Below are 19,386 nucleotides of genomic sequence, written 5' to 3' on the forward strand. Positions count from 1 at the left end.
CTGGACAGAGGAACTCTGCCTAGAAGGCCAGCATCCCGAAGTCTCCCACTCCTCGTTCTATTCTGGTGAGAGCCAGTTTGTGCTGTTCTGTGAAGGGAGTAGTACACAGYGTTGTACGAGATCTTCAGTTTCTTGGCAATTTCTCGCATGGAATAGCCTTCATTTCTCAGAACAAGAATAGACTGACGAGTTTCAGAAGAAATGTCTTTGTTTCTGGCCATTTTTAGCCTGTAATCGAACCCACAAATGCTGATGCTCCAGATACTCAACTAGTCTAAAGAAGGCCAGTTGTATTGCTTCTTTAATCAGAACAACAGTTTTCAGCTGTGCTAACATAATTGCATTTTTTTTTTTTATGATCAATTAGCATGTACGCCTATGTAGATGTTCCACAAAAAATCTGCCATTTCCAGCTACGATAGTCATTTACAACATTAACAATGTCTACACTGTATTTCTGATCAATTTGATGTTATTTTAATGGACAAAAAATATGCTTTTCTTTCAAAAACAAGGACATTTCTAAGTGACCCCAAACTTTTGAACGGTAGTGTACTTTTGTATATATAGTGTACATTAAGGCTGTTCGTAGCAGTTCTTCATTGCCCCGTGTGTCCTCAGGGTTAGCGTGGGGCTGGGGTGAAAGAGGGACATAAAAGATGGTGTCCGTGACTACTTCACCTCGGCTCTGTTTACAATGACATGCGGGGAGATACGATACTCACCTTCCGTTTTACCTCATTAAAATCTCTCTGTGAACGTAATTTTGCAAGTTGATTCAACTTTATCTTGGCAAATAGTGTATACAGTATCATTGCTCTGTGTATTCCTAGCGAGTACTAACTAGTCTGTTCTTCCGGGTGCTTTAGAACAAGCTTGTTAACTAGTGTTACTGGATTAGGGACTGATGATCCATGCTGAGCTCCAATGGCAACCAACCTCTCTCACCCAATCCAGCMCTGCCTAGCCCGTCACATGACCTCTGCACCRGTCTGCCAAAAAGATGGACACTCTCTGTCTCCGTCTTCATTGTCTTACTCTCACTCAATTACATGGTATTGAGACGTTTCTCATCTTGCCCTCTGTTACTCTTGGGAAGGTAGGGCTATAMCAACCAAGCTGTCTCTATTCTTGTGGTAGTCATTTTTGTGGTTGTGTTGAACTTGAACTCACATACACAAACATACACACATGAGCACACACACATACACAGACGTAGCACACAAACACAGCTGCCCTTCTGATCTTGATGTCCCGTGGGGATCACTGCGTCTGACAGCTCAGCTTTCGGTGCATGGCCTTTTGCTGTCGTCTGCGGCACGTCAGATTTGGAGATTCACCTGGCTCTATGTTAGTCGCTTGCTCACACTGTCTGAGAGCTGTAGTCAAAGTCAGGGGTGAATCCAAATTTAAAAGTCAATCATGTCTTCCGTATATAAGCTTGCAATCTGGAAGACACTCTGTCTCACACCATTCCCAATACTCCCAGAGAAAGTGATGTATCTATAGTGTAACCRATGTCTGTGTTTATCTGTTTATGGTGAAACCATGACTGTTACAGACCACCACAGAGTACAGTGCCCTTTAGGCCTGCAGCCCCTCTGCTGTACTAAGTCCTATGAGTCCCATAGCTCTCTCTGATCATTGTTCCATAGGCCCCATTGTGTTTCAGCTGTGGTGGGAAAGGGACAGGAATGCTGACGCTAACATTTAGCAATTTCAGAACACCACTCACACAGACAATTTTTTGGCGGCCTAGCAAATGGCTCAAGTCCCTACTGATTGAGAATACAAATGTGGTGATGCCATTATTTATAAACAGTTGAAGTCGGAAGTTTACATACACCTTAGCCAAATACATTTAAACTCAGTTTTTCACAATTCCTGACATTTAATCCTATTAAAAATTCCCTGTTATAGGTCAGTAGGACACCATATTATTTTTAAGAATGTGAAATGTCGAATAATAGTAGAGATAATTCTTTTTCAGCTTTTATTTCTTTCATCACATTCCCAGTGGTCAGATGTACATACAACTCAATTAGTATCTTGGTAGCATTGCCTTTAAATAAATTGTTTAACTTGGGTCAACATGTTTCGGGAAGCTTCCACAAGCTTCCCACAATAGAGTTGGGGAATTGTGGCCCTTCCTCCTGATAGAGAGCTGGTGTAAACTGAGTCGGTTTGTAGGCCTCCTCGCTTGCACAAGCTTTCAGTTCTGCCCACAAATTTGTCTATAGGATTGTGGTCAGGGCTTTGTGATGGCCACTCCAATACCTTGACTTTGTTGTCCTTAAGCCATTTTGCCACAACTTTGGAAGTATGCTTGGGTCATTGTCCATTTGGAAGACCCATTGCCACCAAGTTTTAACTTCCTGACTGATGTCTTGAGATGTTGCTTCGATATATTCCACATAATTTTCCTCCCTCATGATGCCATCTATTTTGTGAAGTGCACCAGTCCCTCCTGCAGCAAAGCACCCCACAACATGATGCTGCCACCGCCGTGCTTCACGGTTGGATGGTGTTCTGCGGCTTGCAAGCCTCCCCCTTTTTCCTCCAAACATAACGATGGTCATTATGGCCAAACAGTTCTATTTTTGTTTCATAGACCAGACCAGAGGACATTTCTCCAAAAAGTATGATTTTTGTCCTCATGGCATGTAAACTGTAGTCTGGATTTTTAATGGCGGTTTTGGAGCAGTGGCTTCTTCCTGCTGAGCGGCCTTTCAGGTTAAGCAAATATGGACTCGTTTTACTGTGGATATAGATACTTTTGAACCTGTTTCCTCCAGCATCTTCACAGGTCCTTTGCTGTGTGTTCTGGATGATTTGCACTTTTCGCACCAAAGATGTTCATCTCTAGGAGACAGAACGCGTCTCCTTCCTGAGCGGCATGACACTGCGTGGTCCCATGGTGTTTATACTTGCGTATTATTGTTTGTACAGATGAACATGGTACCTTCAGGCGTTTGGAAATTGCTCCTAGAGAACCAGACTTGTGGAGGTCTACAATTTTTCTATCTGAGGTCGTGGCTGGAATCTTTTGATTTTCCCATGTCAAGCAAAGAGGCACTGAGTTTGAAGGTAGGCCTTGAAATATATCCACAGGTACACTTCAATTGCTCAAATGATGTCAATTAGCCTATCAGAAGCTTCTAAAGCCATGACATAATTTTCTGGAATTTTCTAAGCTGTTTRAAGGCACAGTCAACTTAGTGTATGTAAACTTCTGACCCACTGGAATTGTGAATTATAACTGATACAGTGAATTATAAGTGAAATAATCTGTCTGTAAACAATTGTTAGGTAGATTACTCGTCCCATGCTCAAAGTAAATGTCCTATCTGACTTGCCATAACTATAGTTTGTTAACAAGTCATTTGTGGAGTTGTTGAAAAACGAGTTTTAATGACTCCAATCTTAGTGTATGTAAAYTTCCGAATTCAGCTGTATGTTTAGTGGTTCAGATCCTTTGTGTTCAAACAGCCAGGCAACCTAGTAACCAGGATGGAKGTTTTGCATGTATTTGCTTGTTGAGAGAGACATTAGACTGTCAGATGAGTGATTATGGACAGTCTTGCTCAGGGATATTTCTAGGGACATACATTCCCAATAACATGTTTAGTACCACGTTATTGGTAGAGAATCAGAATGAATTCTGTAGCCTACATGAACCATGATTGGGTTTGAACAACCAGCAAACTATACCAACTCTGGTGAGGCCTATTTGAAATATTATTTACTTTGTAAATGTAATATTTTGTTTTGTTAKTGAACTTAGTAMTTGCCGGACAGCGTCTCCAACTTTTCAGCTCGCTAACATAGGAAGGCACTAACGTTGAAAGCAAGAGGGACTGATCTTGTCCAACCGGCAGACAGTCAGCCATGTACAGTAGGACTGAAGTGGAGCTGACTGGCTGGCTGGCTGGCAGTAGTATAGGGTTTCAGTGCAAGGGGAGATTCCGGCTTTGCAGAGCAGCCTACAACAGGTCAACTTACAGGGCTTCAGCAGGAAGGAGGAGAGACKGGAGACGGGCGACAGGGGCATGGGAAGGAAAAGAGGGGGCAATTATAATGTAGCTGGTTGCCTACAGATGGCATGCTGCTATAAAATGAGATGAAGCAAGACGCTAATTTTATAAGGGACATTTCAACTAGGTATGGTTTGTTTTGGTCCAATGCTATGTGGAATTGAGAGAGACTTGTGTACATTCTGGCTACTGTACATTCTTTAGCTTTTTTTGTCATAGCGTCATGTAGTTTGATTTAATAGTGCACTTGTAGGCTGGTGCTCTGTTTACTCGGTTGACTTAACGAAGAACATGCGGATGTGAAACTGATAGTGAAYGAATGTGTGGCTAACTGATTGAGAAAGTGAGATTGCGCAGTTATCTGATGTTTCTATTGCTCCCTCTTGTCTCAGCAGTGCGATGAGCTCAAAGGAAGGATTCATCTGTCTGACAGCCTGCTGACTGGAAGAAGACATTCCCAATGCCAACGACGGAGGTGCTGATTGGTTCCACATGCCGACTTTGGACTTTTTGATTGGTTAAGCACATTAGGATATCTGACTGGTGTCTGCTGTTGTTTGGAKCACACACTAACTTACTGGAGGAGGATTTGGTTTTTGAACATCCATTTATCCTTTGGTGTCTGATAGCTGAGAAGTGACGTAGGAGGGAATCTCTTGAGGTTTGAGTCATCAATGCCCAGGTCATTGTTAAAGGAGACCTACTGAGACCTTCTGACTAACGGACAGACGGGGACTGGAACAGGCAGCATGGACACTATAGAGAACCCCGACTTGGAGCCCAGATCGGAGCGGATCGCCCGCTACAAGGCCGAGAGGAGGCGTGAGCTGCAAGAACGCTACGGCAACATGGAGGAGCTCCCATCCAAGTGGGTGAGGAGGGATGGGACTCTCATGAACTCAGACAGCGCACCTCCCTCCACAGACAGGACCCTCTCCGGGGGGGTGAACGGCAGAGCGGGGGGGCCGGAGGGTGACCGGAGGGGCCTCCACTGGGAGAGCAACACCCCTCTGGAGTCAGAACCTCGGAGATTCTCCAACGGCTTTGAGGCAGACACTGCTGCAGACCCAACACACCTCCAAAGGTGAGTCCCTTCCATGTGTAGCCATTAGCCAATCAGTAGTGGAGATCCGTCTCAACCCCATCAGGAAGACAAGTGAACAAAGAGTGATGCAGAAGACAGGTTGCATACACTGACAATTTTCTTTGTTTCTGTCTGTGATGTCACCCCACATGCTGACTCAGACCACTGAACCTAGTTATGCTGAAAGTATGCAGGTGATGCCTGCTGGCCAGTGAATTGCTGTGTTATACAGTATCAGGCTATGTGTCTTTTCCCTGTTCCCTAACAACAGATTGATGAATAGAAACAACCATATTATGTGTAACCACCTCTTAAAACAACCCCCTTCCAGCCACCAAGCTCCTTTACCAGTGAAAATTCTTTCCTGTKACCTTTCAGCCTCGTAAAACAGTTGTCAGAGTTCACCTGTGCTTTATGGCCTTTGTTGCTAATTCAAATGGAGCGAGCTAAACTGACTTCCAGCGTCATGCAGTACTAGTACAGCAGAGATCCCATTGATTCCTCCATGTGTGTTTTATACCCCCCTGACCTGGACTCCCTTTCCTTTAAGAGGTACAATACTTTGTCAGGGGTGCTCTGTAGGAATGGGTGTAGTTGTGGTAGTTTGCCACTTTCCTTACGTCACCTCTCTCCCACCTCCCTCCTCCCCCGCCTCCAGGAAGTGTTCTTCTGACTCTGCCGGCATGTTGAGTGGGGTGGAGCTCCTAGCTCCCCCAGGCACCMCTGGACCCGACGCGGCCCAGCTGCAAACGCGGGTGTCGGTGGGCCAGTTGAGGAGTGCCCTGCTGCAGCAGACCGGGACTGGAACACAGCCTGAGAAAGTGTAGGGTCTCCTGCATGAAACGACCTGTGTGTGTGTGTTGTTATTCTGAATATGTGTGGGCGTCAGTCTTCTATTTGTTTCTGTTTGTATGCGTCTACAGTGTGTGTTAGTGGGAGTTGTCCCACTGCTTCCAGTTGGAGATTTTTTCTCATCTCTCTCTCCCCTTCTCTCCTGATGCTCACCCTGTTCCTCTGTGGTTGGGGATAGTAGTCCTGACAGTGGCCGTGCGGCCTCTTCCCTTGACCTGGCTGTAAAGCCGGGCTCGGAGGGGGGACGGCGGCGCACCCGTCGCTATGTCCCTGGGGTGTCAGGCGGGGGCCGCAAAACCAACGAGCGCTTCAGGACACAGCCGATCACAGCCTGTGAGGTGCAGGAGAGCGGCGGGTAGGGACTGTGTGCTGAGGCCAGCCATATAAACCATGTCATATCCGAGCATGCAGGTCAAGCCTGGGGCTCTGCCCTAGTTTGGTTACYYTTCAGGTGGAGAGGTTTGCAGTGTTTTGTGCCATTGCCGTGGTTTTTKTCTTTGCTGATTGTTTTGATAGTGTGTGATAATGGTTTKCGTGYATGTAAATGCTTTCCAGATATTTACTGTCCTCTCATATCGGAGCATCTCTTTTGGTGGTCCTTGTGGTTATTTATTGAAATAGTTTGGCCTTGGTACACTGGCAAGAGGCATGATTTGCGTGTATGTTTGCATCCGTTCATGGCGCTTAATAGCAACCATGACATGAACAGTGTTGCTTTGTTGAGCATGCAGATATGACCCAGGAGCCAATGACCTCGTGTTGACTCTCTCTCTTCTCTCTTCTCTCTTCTCTCTTCTCTCTTCTCTCTTCTCTCTCGTCTCTCTCTCTCTGTGTCCCACAGGCTGCTAGAAGAGGAGAACGCTAAAGGTATCGAACCCCGCCCATCTGGCTCTCACATGGCCTGTTTTATTTTGCCACACACAAACGGCTGATCCATTGCCTATTGTACAGCCTCTGTACTGCCTCTGTGTTAACTGAGTGGGGGGAGAGAGGGACACAGAGAGAGAGAGGGAGAAACAGAGACGGACAGAGAGAGAGAGTGAGAGAGGGGGGGTCACAGGCATAGTGCTGTGTGGCTTGCCAGCAATAACGTTTAACACAGTGACAAAGAAAGAAGAGTGCTCTCTATCTCTCTTTCTCTCTCTCGCTCTCCCCCCCTCCCTCTGTCTTTCTCTATTCTCTATATCACAGAAATACCGACATGGGCGATAGGAGGTGGCAAAGCTCTCTGATCAGCACTTGTCTCTACAAGTAGCGTGTGATAAAATGTCTCAGCAGGCTACTGTAATAGGCATTTGTCATCACACAGTTGCTGAAAGAGAGCGAGACAGACAGACAGAGAGAAAGAGAAAAGGGGGGAGGACAACATCGGGTCAGAAGGAATAACTGTTTTTTCTATTTTCACTCAAAAGCAACCGTTGATATTAAGACACARACCTATATCAACGAATAGTTACTGTATAACAGTGTATTTATAACAGTAAACCTGWTGAATACACTCTGACCTCTACTTACACTCAACCCCACTCCGGAGCTGCCTTTACAGAACATCTATAATAAACAGAACATCAAATAAATCAAGGGCTTTTATTTTTAAACACTCCACCAGACCCAGATGGACACAGGGTGACGGTAGAATGTTGAAGTTCCTCGGTGGTGATGGATTTATGAGCCATAAAAGCATGCCTGAGCACCACACCGCCACTATAAAAAAAATAGTCCCCGCTTGTACGCAGTAGCTGTCCAATAAGTTCTCTCTCAAGCATTCATTTGACTGTCCACCTAAAATACATGATTCAATGGCCATTGAGAGCAGTGTTAGAAACAACAGAGACAGTTGACACTCACTCGATCAGTGTTGCTGTCCAACTACCCARCTGCCTGGTCAAAAGGATGAACTGKGTGGTCATWAAGTTCAGGCCAGGTGAGAGGAGAAGTAGGCAGCTMGCGGTGCCAGCTGAGAGATAGTGGTGGTGGTGCCATGTGACAGTGTAGTGAGTGCCAGGTGCAGGGCGATGGCCTCACGCGAAGGGATCAGTCACAGAGATCTGTCTACCTCATTGTGTCGCAGTGGACTGACGGSTTGACTAACAGGTAGCCTCTCTGGACTGTATCTCTCCCCCGGGCTACTATGAGCAGGTCAACTGTTTTTGCTGTATGACAGGGACTGCTATATGATCACAAGGTGTGTGGGGTGCTGTTACATTTTTTTGTTTGCCTATTTTTATTTAGAGGGTTCGGGTTAATGTATTTGACAGGCTCAGTGATGCCAAAATGATGTCCCCTGCTGATGACACAGACAGGCTGACGGGGATTTAGCATTTTAGCATGGTGTGTCTTTGAGTGTGTATGCACTTACCTCTAATGTATTTACCTCTGTTTGCCTGACTTGATGTATATATTTAATGTCAWGTATTTTCACCCCCAGCTGATGTGAAGACAGACGACAGAGCCAAGATGAGTGTGGCGGCCAAGATGTCTCTGTTTAAAGTAAGCACGTCCATCTAGCTCAACCTTGGCTGTGAAACAGCAGGACCCCCTTCCTGTTCCCTTGTACCATGCTGTCCGTCTCCATGCCTGATCACAAAAGGTCATCACCATGGAGACCAGGGGGGCTACACAGGGCTTATGTCTCACAACAGCACATCAACAGACACGACGGAGCCCATGTTGAGAGGAGAGAGAGAGTTGTTTATTATCTACTTCACTTGCTTTGGCAATGTTAACATATGTTTCCCATGCCAATAAAGCCCCTTGAATTGAATTGAATTGAGAGAGAGAGAGAGAGAGAAAGAGGCTGCTCACCTTACAGTCACGGAGCTACGCATGATGAGCCAGCAGGCTGAGCTGAGCATGCAGAACTGAATACACTGAACGAATGCTGAGGAATATGAATGGCCAAACAGGTGCTGCTCTCTGATCCAGACAGGGCCTTGTATATTAGTACTGTACTATTATATCAGTACATGGTGCCTAAATAAGACCAGGTATGCAGACAGAGTGTAGTATAGGACATATAGGAAGCCGGACCACAGAGTGCATGCAGATGGACCCTTATGTTCTTAGTTTACTCCCATTGGTCAGTGTTTTATTGTTTATGTAGCCTTTGGCAGTCTGTTCTGTCAATCAAGACAGACTGCCCCCCAATATTTCACTTCCTGGTGGGTTTTAGTCACGTAGTATCTGTCAAAACCTAGGTGAAAAGTAGCCAGGGACTATCAAGCCATGAACAGGCATTAACAGGTGGTTATAATTAGCCCGCAGCTAGCTCCTGTCAGGCTGGCTGGTGGAGGAGGGAGGCAGGGCCAGGAGGGAGTGGGCTGAGAGGAGGGCCAGGAGGGTAACGGTACACTACTAAGGGAGCTCTGGTTACACTGTGACCTGCAGGCCTGGCATTCTATCCCTCTCCTCTACCTTCTTACGTAGGCCACCCACAGCACCTTACAGATCCCTGGTTTATCCACCAGCTTTCCCACCCATTTCCGCTGCCTACTGCACCTCCATTCACATGCCAGGAAAGAGAGACMCTTTCAATGAAAGAGATGAAAAAGGAGAGGACATTTTGTCATTTCTCAGTCACTATTATATGCTCTGTTTGATCTAAACGTCGATTATACACCCGTGGCAAAGGCATTATTGTTCAACATGTAATATGACCTGTCCAATCAGATATTACCTATCAAGTATGAACATAAATGTTATGAATGACTATTTCTCTCGCTCTTTCTTTCTCTCTTCTCCGTCTTTCTCTCTGTTGCAGGAGCTAGAGAAGTCAGCAGCCCCTGAGGCCTCCTCCTTTCTGAAGCCTCGCTCTGGCRGCGTCGCGTATGAACGCAGAGTACGCCGCGGCAACGAGCACCGCTCACTCACTCAGCCAATCACCTGTGAGGAGATGGTGGTGGCCACCAGGTGAGCAGGGTCAAGGGTCACACCTCGGTGGTCAATGTACAAGGATATATTGTATCTGTTGCGAATGAGGTGTTGGCCTACCGTATGCAAAAATCATTAGCCTCTCACACATTAAAATTCCTTGCCCAGTGGGTTGTGGAATCCACATGGAAGGCATGTCATGAGATCATAACTGATTATAGTGATATGTTTTATGGTATATGGTTTATGTATAGCATTCTAGATAATGCATTTTGGTATGGTACCGCTTAGGTCAAAACTCCCCTAAAGAGGGGACTAGCGTGCATTTGGTACCGCTTCCGACCGACATTTTCACTTATGAATCAAGGTGTGGACACCGTAGATCGAAATGGCTTGCATTCAGCAATAGCCCTAGTTCTCTTCCGCCTGTGTGAYTCAGGCTGTGAAATCTTACACCACTTGAAGCTGGGATGTCCCACCTACCATTTMATTCGCTCTTCCGACTGTCCATCAACWCCTGGCTGAACRCATCACAGCCACTGACAAAGCACATGCCTGCAATCCTTTAGATCCCAGCGCAGCAGGAGAGCGTGGGTTCGTCGCTCTAGCACATTAGGATATCGATTTATAACCAACTTTATCAAAGTAATCTAAAATAATTCATAGATATTAAACAAAAAACTATTTATATTTGTCATAGATGGGCATAGATGGACATTTCATAACGAGTTCAGGAAGCCAAGCTAGAGCCCTGTGCGATGTTCAGAAGGGTGGGGGCAGAGGTTTTAATCAAGAGAGACCTTAAGAAGATCTGCCAAATTTTTCTAACAATAAACATACAAATATGTMTTTTACAGATACAAGGAAGGTGAAATCTTATAGTTAGTCATTTTAWAATTCAACTGTACTATATTTAAAAAGCCTTTCAAGTCTTATTCATACAGTTTTGTTGAATAGAAAATACATCATATAAAATCATATAAAATATKTGTATCATATTTGTACTGTGTTCTTGAGCTTGTGTCCTCAAAAGTGACTACACCTCAGGAATTTATAAAAAAGAAAGGTGCGATTTTTATCTTTCTCGCAGTATAAACATTACAAGGTATTTTTTATGGCCCCCCTAGGGTATGTCTATTTAGGTAGAGATCTACATTTTTCCATTACATTGAGCAGGTTTAATGTTGCACAGTTTTTCATTGGAAACCTAGAGCTGGCAGGGTTTGTTCACTCACAATGACATCCTGTCTGGCTAACTACAGGTAGCCTATTGGTTAGAGCGTTGTGCCAGTAACCGAAAGGTTGCTGGATCAAATCCCCGAGCTGACGAGGTAAAAATCTGTCATTCTGCCCCTGAACAAGGCATTTAACACACTCTTCCCCAGTAGGCTGTCGTTGTAAATAAGAATGTGTTCTTAACCGACTTGCCTGGTTAAATATAAAAAATTAAATGATGTGACCTTTGCTGAGTTGGACAGAGAGATTCCTACCCCTAGTTAGAACAGGGAGCAGTCAGAGAGGAGGCTAAAACCCTGATTTACTGCATGCATTAAAAACACCTCACATTGTGTTCCTGTCAATCCACATTTGAATTAACAGGGCTGTTTCTCTCTTTTAACTAATCATCCATGACTTCCATTCACCACCGTCTCCTACCTATCTACCCCATGTCCCTGCAGCACCCCCCAGCCAGCAGAGTCAGGCGAGGCCCAGGCTGTGCAGGCCGAGGCGGAGGCGGTGGAGGACGATGAGAACAATAAGCTGACTATGAGTGAGAAGCTGGCTCTGTTCAACAAGCTGTCCCTGCCAGGGAGCCAGGGGGACGCCTCTCCTGATGCCCCCCCAGAGAGACGCAGGCAGAAGGGGGCACGCTACCGCACACAGCCCATCACCKTGGAGGAGGTCAGCCTGGTGAGTGGGAGTGGGACCAAGACATCCTCAGAGGAATGGAAGAGGGAATATTAGAGATGATTGGCAATTGCGTGTGTGTCATTCTTTAACTGAGAAATGTGGATTGTGACACAGGTGAGTGTGTGTATGAGTGCGAGTGTGAGTGAGTGTGTGTGTGTGTGTATGTGTGTGTGTTTGTGTGTGTGTGTGTATACTGGATGTTGACGTGAACATGAGGGAGTGAGTAAGTGTATGTGTACACCGAATTGAATGTCACACTGTGCTTCTAACTGTTATGAGCACTGGATTGATCAATGGTTTTATTTGATCAGTATCAAGCCAATATCGACCATAACACTGTCCAGAGGGTAACACTACACTCGCGTCCAATTCAATCACACTAAAATTAGACAGGTCCAAATTGATGACTGAGAAATATGTAGTAACCTCTTCTTCTTATAGTTTTCATACTAATTTACACTATTGTGATGAGTAGAATCTATAATCTCCATGTCTCTGACAGTATTCTCTTCGCTTTGTCCTCCCTCAGCTCCAGAAAGGCCCCATCCAACTGCCCCCGCTGCGCCTGTCCCCCACCCTCTCCGACCGGCAGCAGGAGCAGTCCATCAATCTGAGGCCCAGCGAGGTGCGTCAGGCCCAGCCTCGACCCGGGGCCGACGTGGAGCCTACCACAGGACCTGACCCGTCCCAGCAGGGCCTGCAGCAGCGCAGGGACTCTGAGCCAGGAGAGATCAGAGGCATCCTGAGGAAGAGCGCCTCTGGAGGACCAGTATGGGACCGAGACAGAGACACTATGTGGGAGAACAGACAGCAGGACCAGAACGGAGGAGGGGAGAGGGGCAACGAGGTGGAGGAGAGGAGGGCAGAAAGACATGATAATGTACCAGTGCCTTGTAGAGAGAGACCAGCCTCCTCTGCCCCCTGGAGACAGAGGAACAGGAACAGGAGGGAGACGGTGGCCGTGTGTGGCCCAGCCAGTCACCCCCAGGAGGAAAGGCCTTCCCTGGCTGAACAGAGAAAGCAGATGGACCCCCCTGGGAACACCTCTGGGAGAGACAGGTACACAACTAACACAGAGCCAACATGCAGGCCTTTTAAATGATGTGTNTGAATACACTCTGACCTCTACTTACACTCAACCCCACTCCGGAGCTGCCTTTACAGAACATCTATAATAAACAGAACATCAAATAAATCAAGGGCTTTTATTTTTAAACACTCCACCAGACCCAGATGGACACAGGGTGACGGTAGAATGTTGAAGTTCCTCGGTGGTGATGGATTTATGAGCCATAAAAGCATGCCTGAGCACCACACCGCCACTATAAAAAAAATAGTCCCCGCTTGTACGCAGTAGCTGTCCAATAAGTTCTCTCTCAAGCATTCATTTGACTGTCCACCTAAAATACATGATTCAATGGCCATTGAGAGCAGTGTTAGAAACAACAGAGACAGTTGACACTCACTCGATCAGTGTTGCTGTCCAACTACCCARCTGCCTGGTCAAAAGGATGAACTGKGTGGTCATWAAGTTCAGGCCAGGTGAGAGGAGAAGTAGGCAGCTMGCGGTGCCAGCTGAGAGATAGTGGTGGTGGTGCCATGTGACAGTGTAGTGAGTGCCAGGTGCAGGGCGATGGCCTCACGCGAAGGGATCAGTCACAGAGATCTGTCTACCTCATTGTGTCGCAGTGGACTGACGGSTTGACTAACAGGTAGCCTCTCTGGACTGTATCTCTCCCCCGGGCTACTATGAGCAGGTCAACTGTTTTTGCTGTATGACAGGGACTGCTATATGATCACAAGGTGTGTGGGGTGCTGTTACATTTTTTTGTTTGCCTATTTTTATTTAGAGGGTTCGGGTTAATGTATTTGACAGGCTCAGTGATGCCAAAATGATGTCCCCTGCTGATGACACAGACAGGCTGACGGGGATTTAGCATTTTAGCATGGTGTGTCTTTGAGTGTGTATGCACTTACCTCTAATGTATTTACCTCTGTTTGCCTGACTTGATGTATATATTTAATGTCAWGTATTTTCACCCCCAGCTGATGTGAAGACAGACGACAGAGCCAAGATGAGTGTGGCGGCCAAGATGTCTCTGTTTAAAGTAAGCACGTCCATCTAGCTCAACCTTGGCTGTGAAACAGCAGGACCCCCTTCCTGTTCCCTTGTACCATGCTGTCCATCTCCATGCCTGATCACAAAAGGTCATCACCATGGAGACCAGGGGGGCTACACAGGGCTTATGTCTCACAACAGCACATCAACAGACACGACGGAGCCCATGTTGAGAGGAGAGAGAGAGTTGTTTATTATCTACTTCACTTGCTTTGGCAATGTTAACATATGTTTCCCATGCCAATAAAGCCCCTTGAATTGAATTGAATTGAGAGAGAGAGAGAGAGAGAAAGAGGCTGCTCACCTTACAGTCACGGAGCTACGCATGATGAGCCAGCAGGCTGAGCTGAGCATGCAGAACTGAATACACTGAACGAATGCTGAGGAATATGAATGGCCAAACAGGTGCTGCTCTCTGATCCAGACAGGGCCTTGTATATTAGTACTGTACTATTATATCAGTACATGGTGCCTAAATAAGACCAGGTATGCAGACAGAGTGTAGTATAGGACATATAGGAAGCCGGACCACAGAGTGCATGCAGATGGACCCTTATGTTCTTAGTTTACTCCCATTGGTCAGTGTTTTATTGTTTATGTAGCCTTTGGCAGTCTGTTCTGTCAATCAAGACAGACTGCCCCCCAATATTTCACTTCCTGGTGGGTTTTAGTCACGTAGTATCTGTCAAAACCTAGGTGAAAAGTAGCCAGGGACTATCAAGCCATGAACAGGCATTAACAGGTGGTTATAATTAGCCCGCAGCTAGCTCCTGTCAGGCTGGCTGGTGGAGGAGGGAGGCAGGGCCAGGAGGGAGTGGGCTGAGAGGAGGGCCAGGAGGGTAACGGTACACTACTAAGGGAGCTCTGGTTACACTGTGACCTGCAGGCCTGGCATTCTATCCCTCTCCTCTACCTTCTTACGTAGGCCACCCACAGCACCTTACAGATCCCTGGTTTATCCACCAGCTTTCCCACCCATTTCCGCTGCCTACTGCACCTCCATTCACATGCCAGGAAAGAGAGACMCTTTCAATGAAAGAGATGAAAAAGGAGAGGACATTTTGTCATTTCTCAGTCACTATTATATGCTCTGTTTGATCTAAACGTCGATTATACACCCGTGGCAAAGGCATTATTGTTCAACATGTAATATGACCTGTCCAATCAGATATTACCTATCAAGTATGAACATAAATGTTATGAATGACTATTTCTCTCGCTCTTTCTTTCTCTCTTCTCCGTCTTTCTCTCTGTTGCAGGAGCTAGAGAAGTCAGCAGCCCCTGAGGCCTCCTCCTTTCTGAAGCCTCGCTCTGGCRGCGTCGCGTATGAACGCAGAGTACGCCGCGGCAACGAGCACCGCTCACTCACTCAGCCAATCACCTGTGAGGAGATGGTGGTGGCCACCAGGTGAGCAGGGTCAAGGGTCACACCTCGGTGGTCAATGTACAAGGATATATTGTATCTGTTGCGAATGAGGTGTTGGCCTACCGTATGCAAAAATCATTAGCCTCTCACACATTAAAATTCCTTGCCCAGTGGGTTGTGGAATCCACATGGAAGGCATGTCATGAGATCATAACTGATTATAGTGATATGTTTTATGGTATATGGTTTATGTATAGCATTCTAGATAATGCATTTTGGTATGGTACCGCTTAGGTCAAAACTCCCCTAAAGAGGGGACTAGCGTGCATTTGGTACCGCTTCCGACCGACATTTTCACTTATGAATCAAGGTGTGGACACCGTAGATCGAAATGGCTTGCATTCAGCAATAGCCCTAGTTCTCTTCCGCCTGTGTGAYTCAGGCTGTGAAATCTTACACCACTTGAAGCTGGGATGTCCCACCTACCATTTMATTCGCTCTTCCGACTGTCCATCAACWCCTGGCTGAACRCATCACAGCCACTGACAAAGCACATGCCTGCAATCCTTTAGATCCCAGCGCAGCAGGAGAGCGTGGGTTCGTCGCTCTAGCACATTAGGATATCGATTTATAACCAACTTTATCAAAGTAATCTAAAATAATTCATAGATATTAAACAAAAAACTATTTATATTTGTCATAGATGGGCATAGATGGACATTTCATAACGAGTTCAGGAAGCCAAGCTAGAGCCCTGTGCGATGTTCAGAAGGGTGGGGGCAGAGGTTTTAATCAAGAGAGACCTTAAGAAGATCTGCCAAATTTTTCTAACAATAAACATACAAATATGTMTTTTACAGATACAAGGAAGGTGAAATCTTATAGTTAGTCATTTTAWAATTCAACTGTACTATATTTAAAAAGCCTTTCAAGTCTTATTCATACAGTTTTGTTGAATAGAAAATACATCATATAAAATCATATAAAATATKTGTATCATATTTGTACTGTGTTCTTGAGCTTGTGTCCTCAAAAGTGACTACACCTCAGGAATTTATAAAAAAGAAAGGTGCGATTTTTATCTTTCTCGCAGTATAAACATTACAAGGTATTTTTTATGGCCCCCCTAGGGTATGTCTATTTAGGTAGAGATCTACATTTTTCCATTACATTGAGCAGGTTTAATGTTGCACAGTTTTTCATTGGAAACCTAGAGCTGGCAGGGTTTGTTCACTCACAATGACATCCTGTCTGGCTAACTACAGGTAGCCTATTGGTTAGAGCGTTGTGCCAGTAACCGAAAGGTTGCTGGATCAAATCCCCGAGCTGACGAGGTAAAAATCTGTCATTCTGCCCCTGAACAAGGCATTTAACACACTCTTCCCCAGTAGGCTGTCGTTGTAAATAAGAATGTGTTCTTAACCGACTTGCCTGGTTAAATATAAAAAATTAAATGATGTGACCTTTGCTGAGTTGGACAGAGAGATTCCTACCCCTAGTTAGAACAGGGAGCAGTCAGAGAGGAGGCTAAAACCCTGATTTACTGCATGCATTAAAAACACCTCACATTGTGTTCCTGTCAATCCACATTTGAATTAACAGGGCTGTTTCTCTCTTTTAACTAATCATCCATGACTTCCATTCACCACCGTCTCCTACCTATCTACCCCATGTCCCTGCAGCACCCCCCAGCCAGCAGAGTCAGGCGAGGCCCAGGCTGTGCAGGCCGAGGCGGAGGCGGTGGAGGACGATGAGAACAATAAGCTGACTATGAGTGAGAAGCTGGCTCTGTTCAACAAGCTGTCCCTGCCAGGGAGCCAGGGGGACGCCTCTCCTGATGCCCCCCCAGAGAGACGCAGGCAGAAGGGGGCACGCTACCGCACACAGCCCATCACCKTGGAGGAGGTCAGCCTGGTGAGTGGGAGTGGGACCAAGACATCCTCAGAGGAATGGAAGAGGGAATATTAGAGATGATTGGCAATTGCGTGTGTGTCATTCTTTAACTGAGAAATGTGGATTGTGACACAGGTGAGTGTGTGTATGAGTGCGAGTGTGAGTGAGTGTGTGTGTGTGTGTATGTGTGTGTGTTTGTGTGTGTGTGTGTATACTGGATGTTGACGTGAACATGAGGGAGTGAGTAAGTGTATGTGTACACCGAATTGAATGTCACACTGTGCTTCTAACTGTTATGAGCACTGGATTGATCAATGGTTTTATTTGATCAGTATCAAGCCAATATCGACCATAACACTGTCCAGAGGGTAACACTACACTCGCGTCCAATTCAATCACACTAAAATTAGACAGGTCCAAATTGATGACTGAGAAATATGTAGTAACCTCTTCTTCTTATAGTTTTCATACTAATTTACACTATTGTGATGAGTAGAATCTATAATCTCCATGTCTCTGACAGTATTCTCTTCGCTTTGTCCTCCCTCAGCTCCAGAAAGGCCCCATCCAACTGCCCCCGCTGCGCCTGTCCCCCACCCTCTCCGACCGGCAGCAGGAGCAGTCCATCAATCTGAGGCCCAGCGAGGTGCGTCAGGCCCAGCCTCGACCCGGGGCCGACGTGGAGCCTACCACAGGACCTGACCCGTCCCAGCAGGGCCTGCAGCAGCGCAGGGACTCTGAGCCAGGAGAGATCAGAGGCATCCTGAGGAAGAGCGCCTCTGGAGGACCAGTATGGGACCGAGACAGAGACACTATGTGGGAGAACAGACAGCAGGACCAGAACGGAGGAGGGGAGAGGGGCAACGAGGTGGAGGAGAGGAGGGCAGAAAGACATGATAATGTACCAGTGCCTTGTAGAGAGAGACCAGCCTCCTCTGCCCCCTGGAGACAGAGGAACAGGAACAGGAGGGAGACGGTGGCCGTGTGTGGCCCAGCCAGTCACCCCCAGGAGGARAGGCCTTCCCTGGCTGAACAGAGAAAGCAGATGGACCCCCCTGGGAACACCTCTGGGAGAGACAGGTACACAACTAACACAGAGCCAACATGCAGGCCTTTTAAATGATGTGTTTGTGTGTGAACGTTGAGGGAACGTTGTGACCCTGAGCGTGTATTGACATTTGTGTGCTACAGGAGGGATCTCTATTGCTGAGTGTCATGGAAGGTTTGTCTTTGTGTTTTTAGGTGTGTATGTGTGTGTGTGTGTGATTGCGAGCATGTGTGCGAGCAAGCATGAGCACGAGAGAGAGATTTGCATGGCTATTTTTTAGACCTCCCCTCTGCCTCTGTGCAGGCTGTCAGATGCTTCCAGGGAGGAGGAAGAGGAGGAGAGGGGGGGCAGGGTGAGAAGAGACACTCCTCCCAGACAACACGTCCAGGTGACCTTGGCGGACCAGAGGAAGGTAAGACAAGCGGCCATCTTACTGGACCTCGCTTTAGTCTAAACACACAGACACACCTCAGTCAGAGCAGGCAGCTACTGGGAATGGTGGGCAGTGGATAGATGCTGACATCACTGTTTTGCATTGGGAATCTCACACGGACTGAGCTCRTGTGTTTYGGAGCYAGTTGGTTGGCTGTTTATAGTTGATTTGGGTCTSCACTTGTGTTTAGCATCTTGAATATGTTGGYTCAGAATTACAGTGGGGCAAATCCAGTCTTAGCCTGGAAAGCAGAGCAGCGGACAGCTGTGGACATATCATTCTCAGTCAGATAGATAGATAGATCCACAGGAGGCTCCCAGACAATCCCTAGTCCCCAGRGTCTGTGATACTATGGCTTGGCCCCACTGTAACACTCCAYACCAGCCCAGCCCAGAGRAAAGGCCCTGGCTTCCACTTGTAATCTCTAATCCTCKGGGTGGCTGTCTGGAACCAGTGGGTTTAGTGTAACCTGTCAGTCAGGGAAAGAGGGGAGGATGAGGGTCACCAGGGGGATAGATCACAGGGRAGATGGCCTGGATTTGGGATGCATTGTAAAAGAGGGAATGCTGTCCACACACTGCCCAGAAATTATATCRAAATAGTATATTTATTTAGAATAAGGTGAAAAAGTTAAAAGGTGTGGAGTGCGTGGCCAGGTAGGAGGAGTTAGTTAGCTGTCCTTTCTGTTCTTGAAGGTAGAACAGATATGTTGTGTAGGCTGGTTCAGAAAGCAGAGTGCTTAATATGAGAGTTTGTTAAAGTTTTGCCATTCCACT

At 46.5% G+C, this 19,386-nt stretch overlaps 1 protein-coding gene and 1 pseudogene across 1 annotated transcript; both read left to right on the top strand.

Annotated features, from left to right (window-relative positions):
• The window catches only part of LOC111981415 (uncharacterized), a 52,872-nt pseudogene that overhangs the window by 11,447 nt on the left and 22,039 nt on the right, over positions 1-19,386 (top strand).
• Positions 13,802-19,084, top strand: LOC111981061 (supervillin-like). Its single transcript, XM_024012190.2, has 5 exons — positions 13,802-13,859; positions 15,130-15,278; positions 16,919-17,150; positions 17,680-18,209; positions 18,481-19,084. The coding sequence occupies exons 1-5, from the start codon at positions 13,827-13,829 to the stop codon at positions 18,629-18,631; spliced, it is 1,095 nt and encodes a 364-aa protein (XP_023867958.1). The 5' UTR covers positions 13,802-13,826; the 3' UTR covers positions 18,632-19,084.

Source organism: Salvelinus sp. IW2-2015, linkage group LG20 (genome assembly GCF_002910315.2).
Source record: "Salvelinus sp. IW2-2015 linkage group LG20, ASM291031v2, whole genome shotgun sequence".
NCBI classification, from domain to species: domain Eukaryota; kingdom Metazoa; phylum Chordata; class Actinopteri; order Salmoniformes; family Salmonidae; genus Salvelinus; species Salvelinus sp. IW2-2015.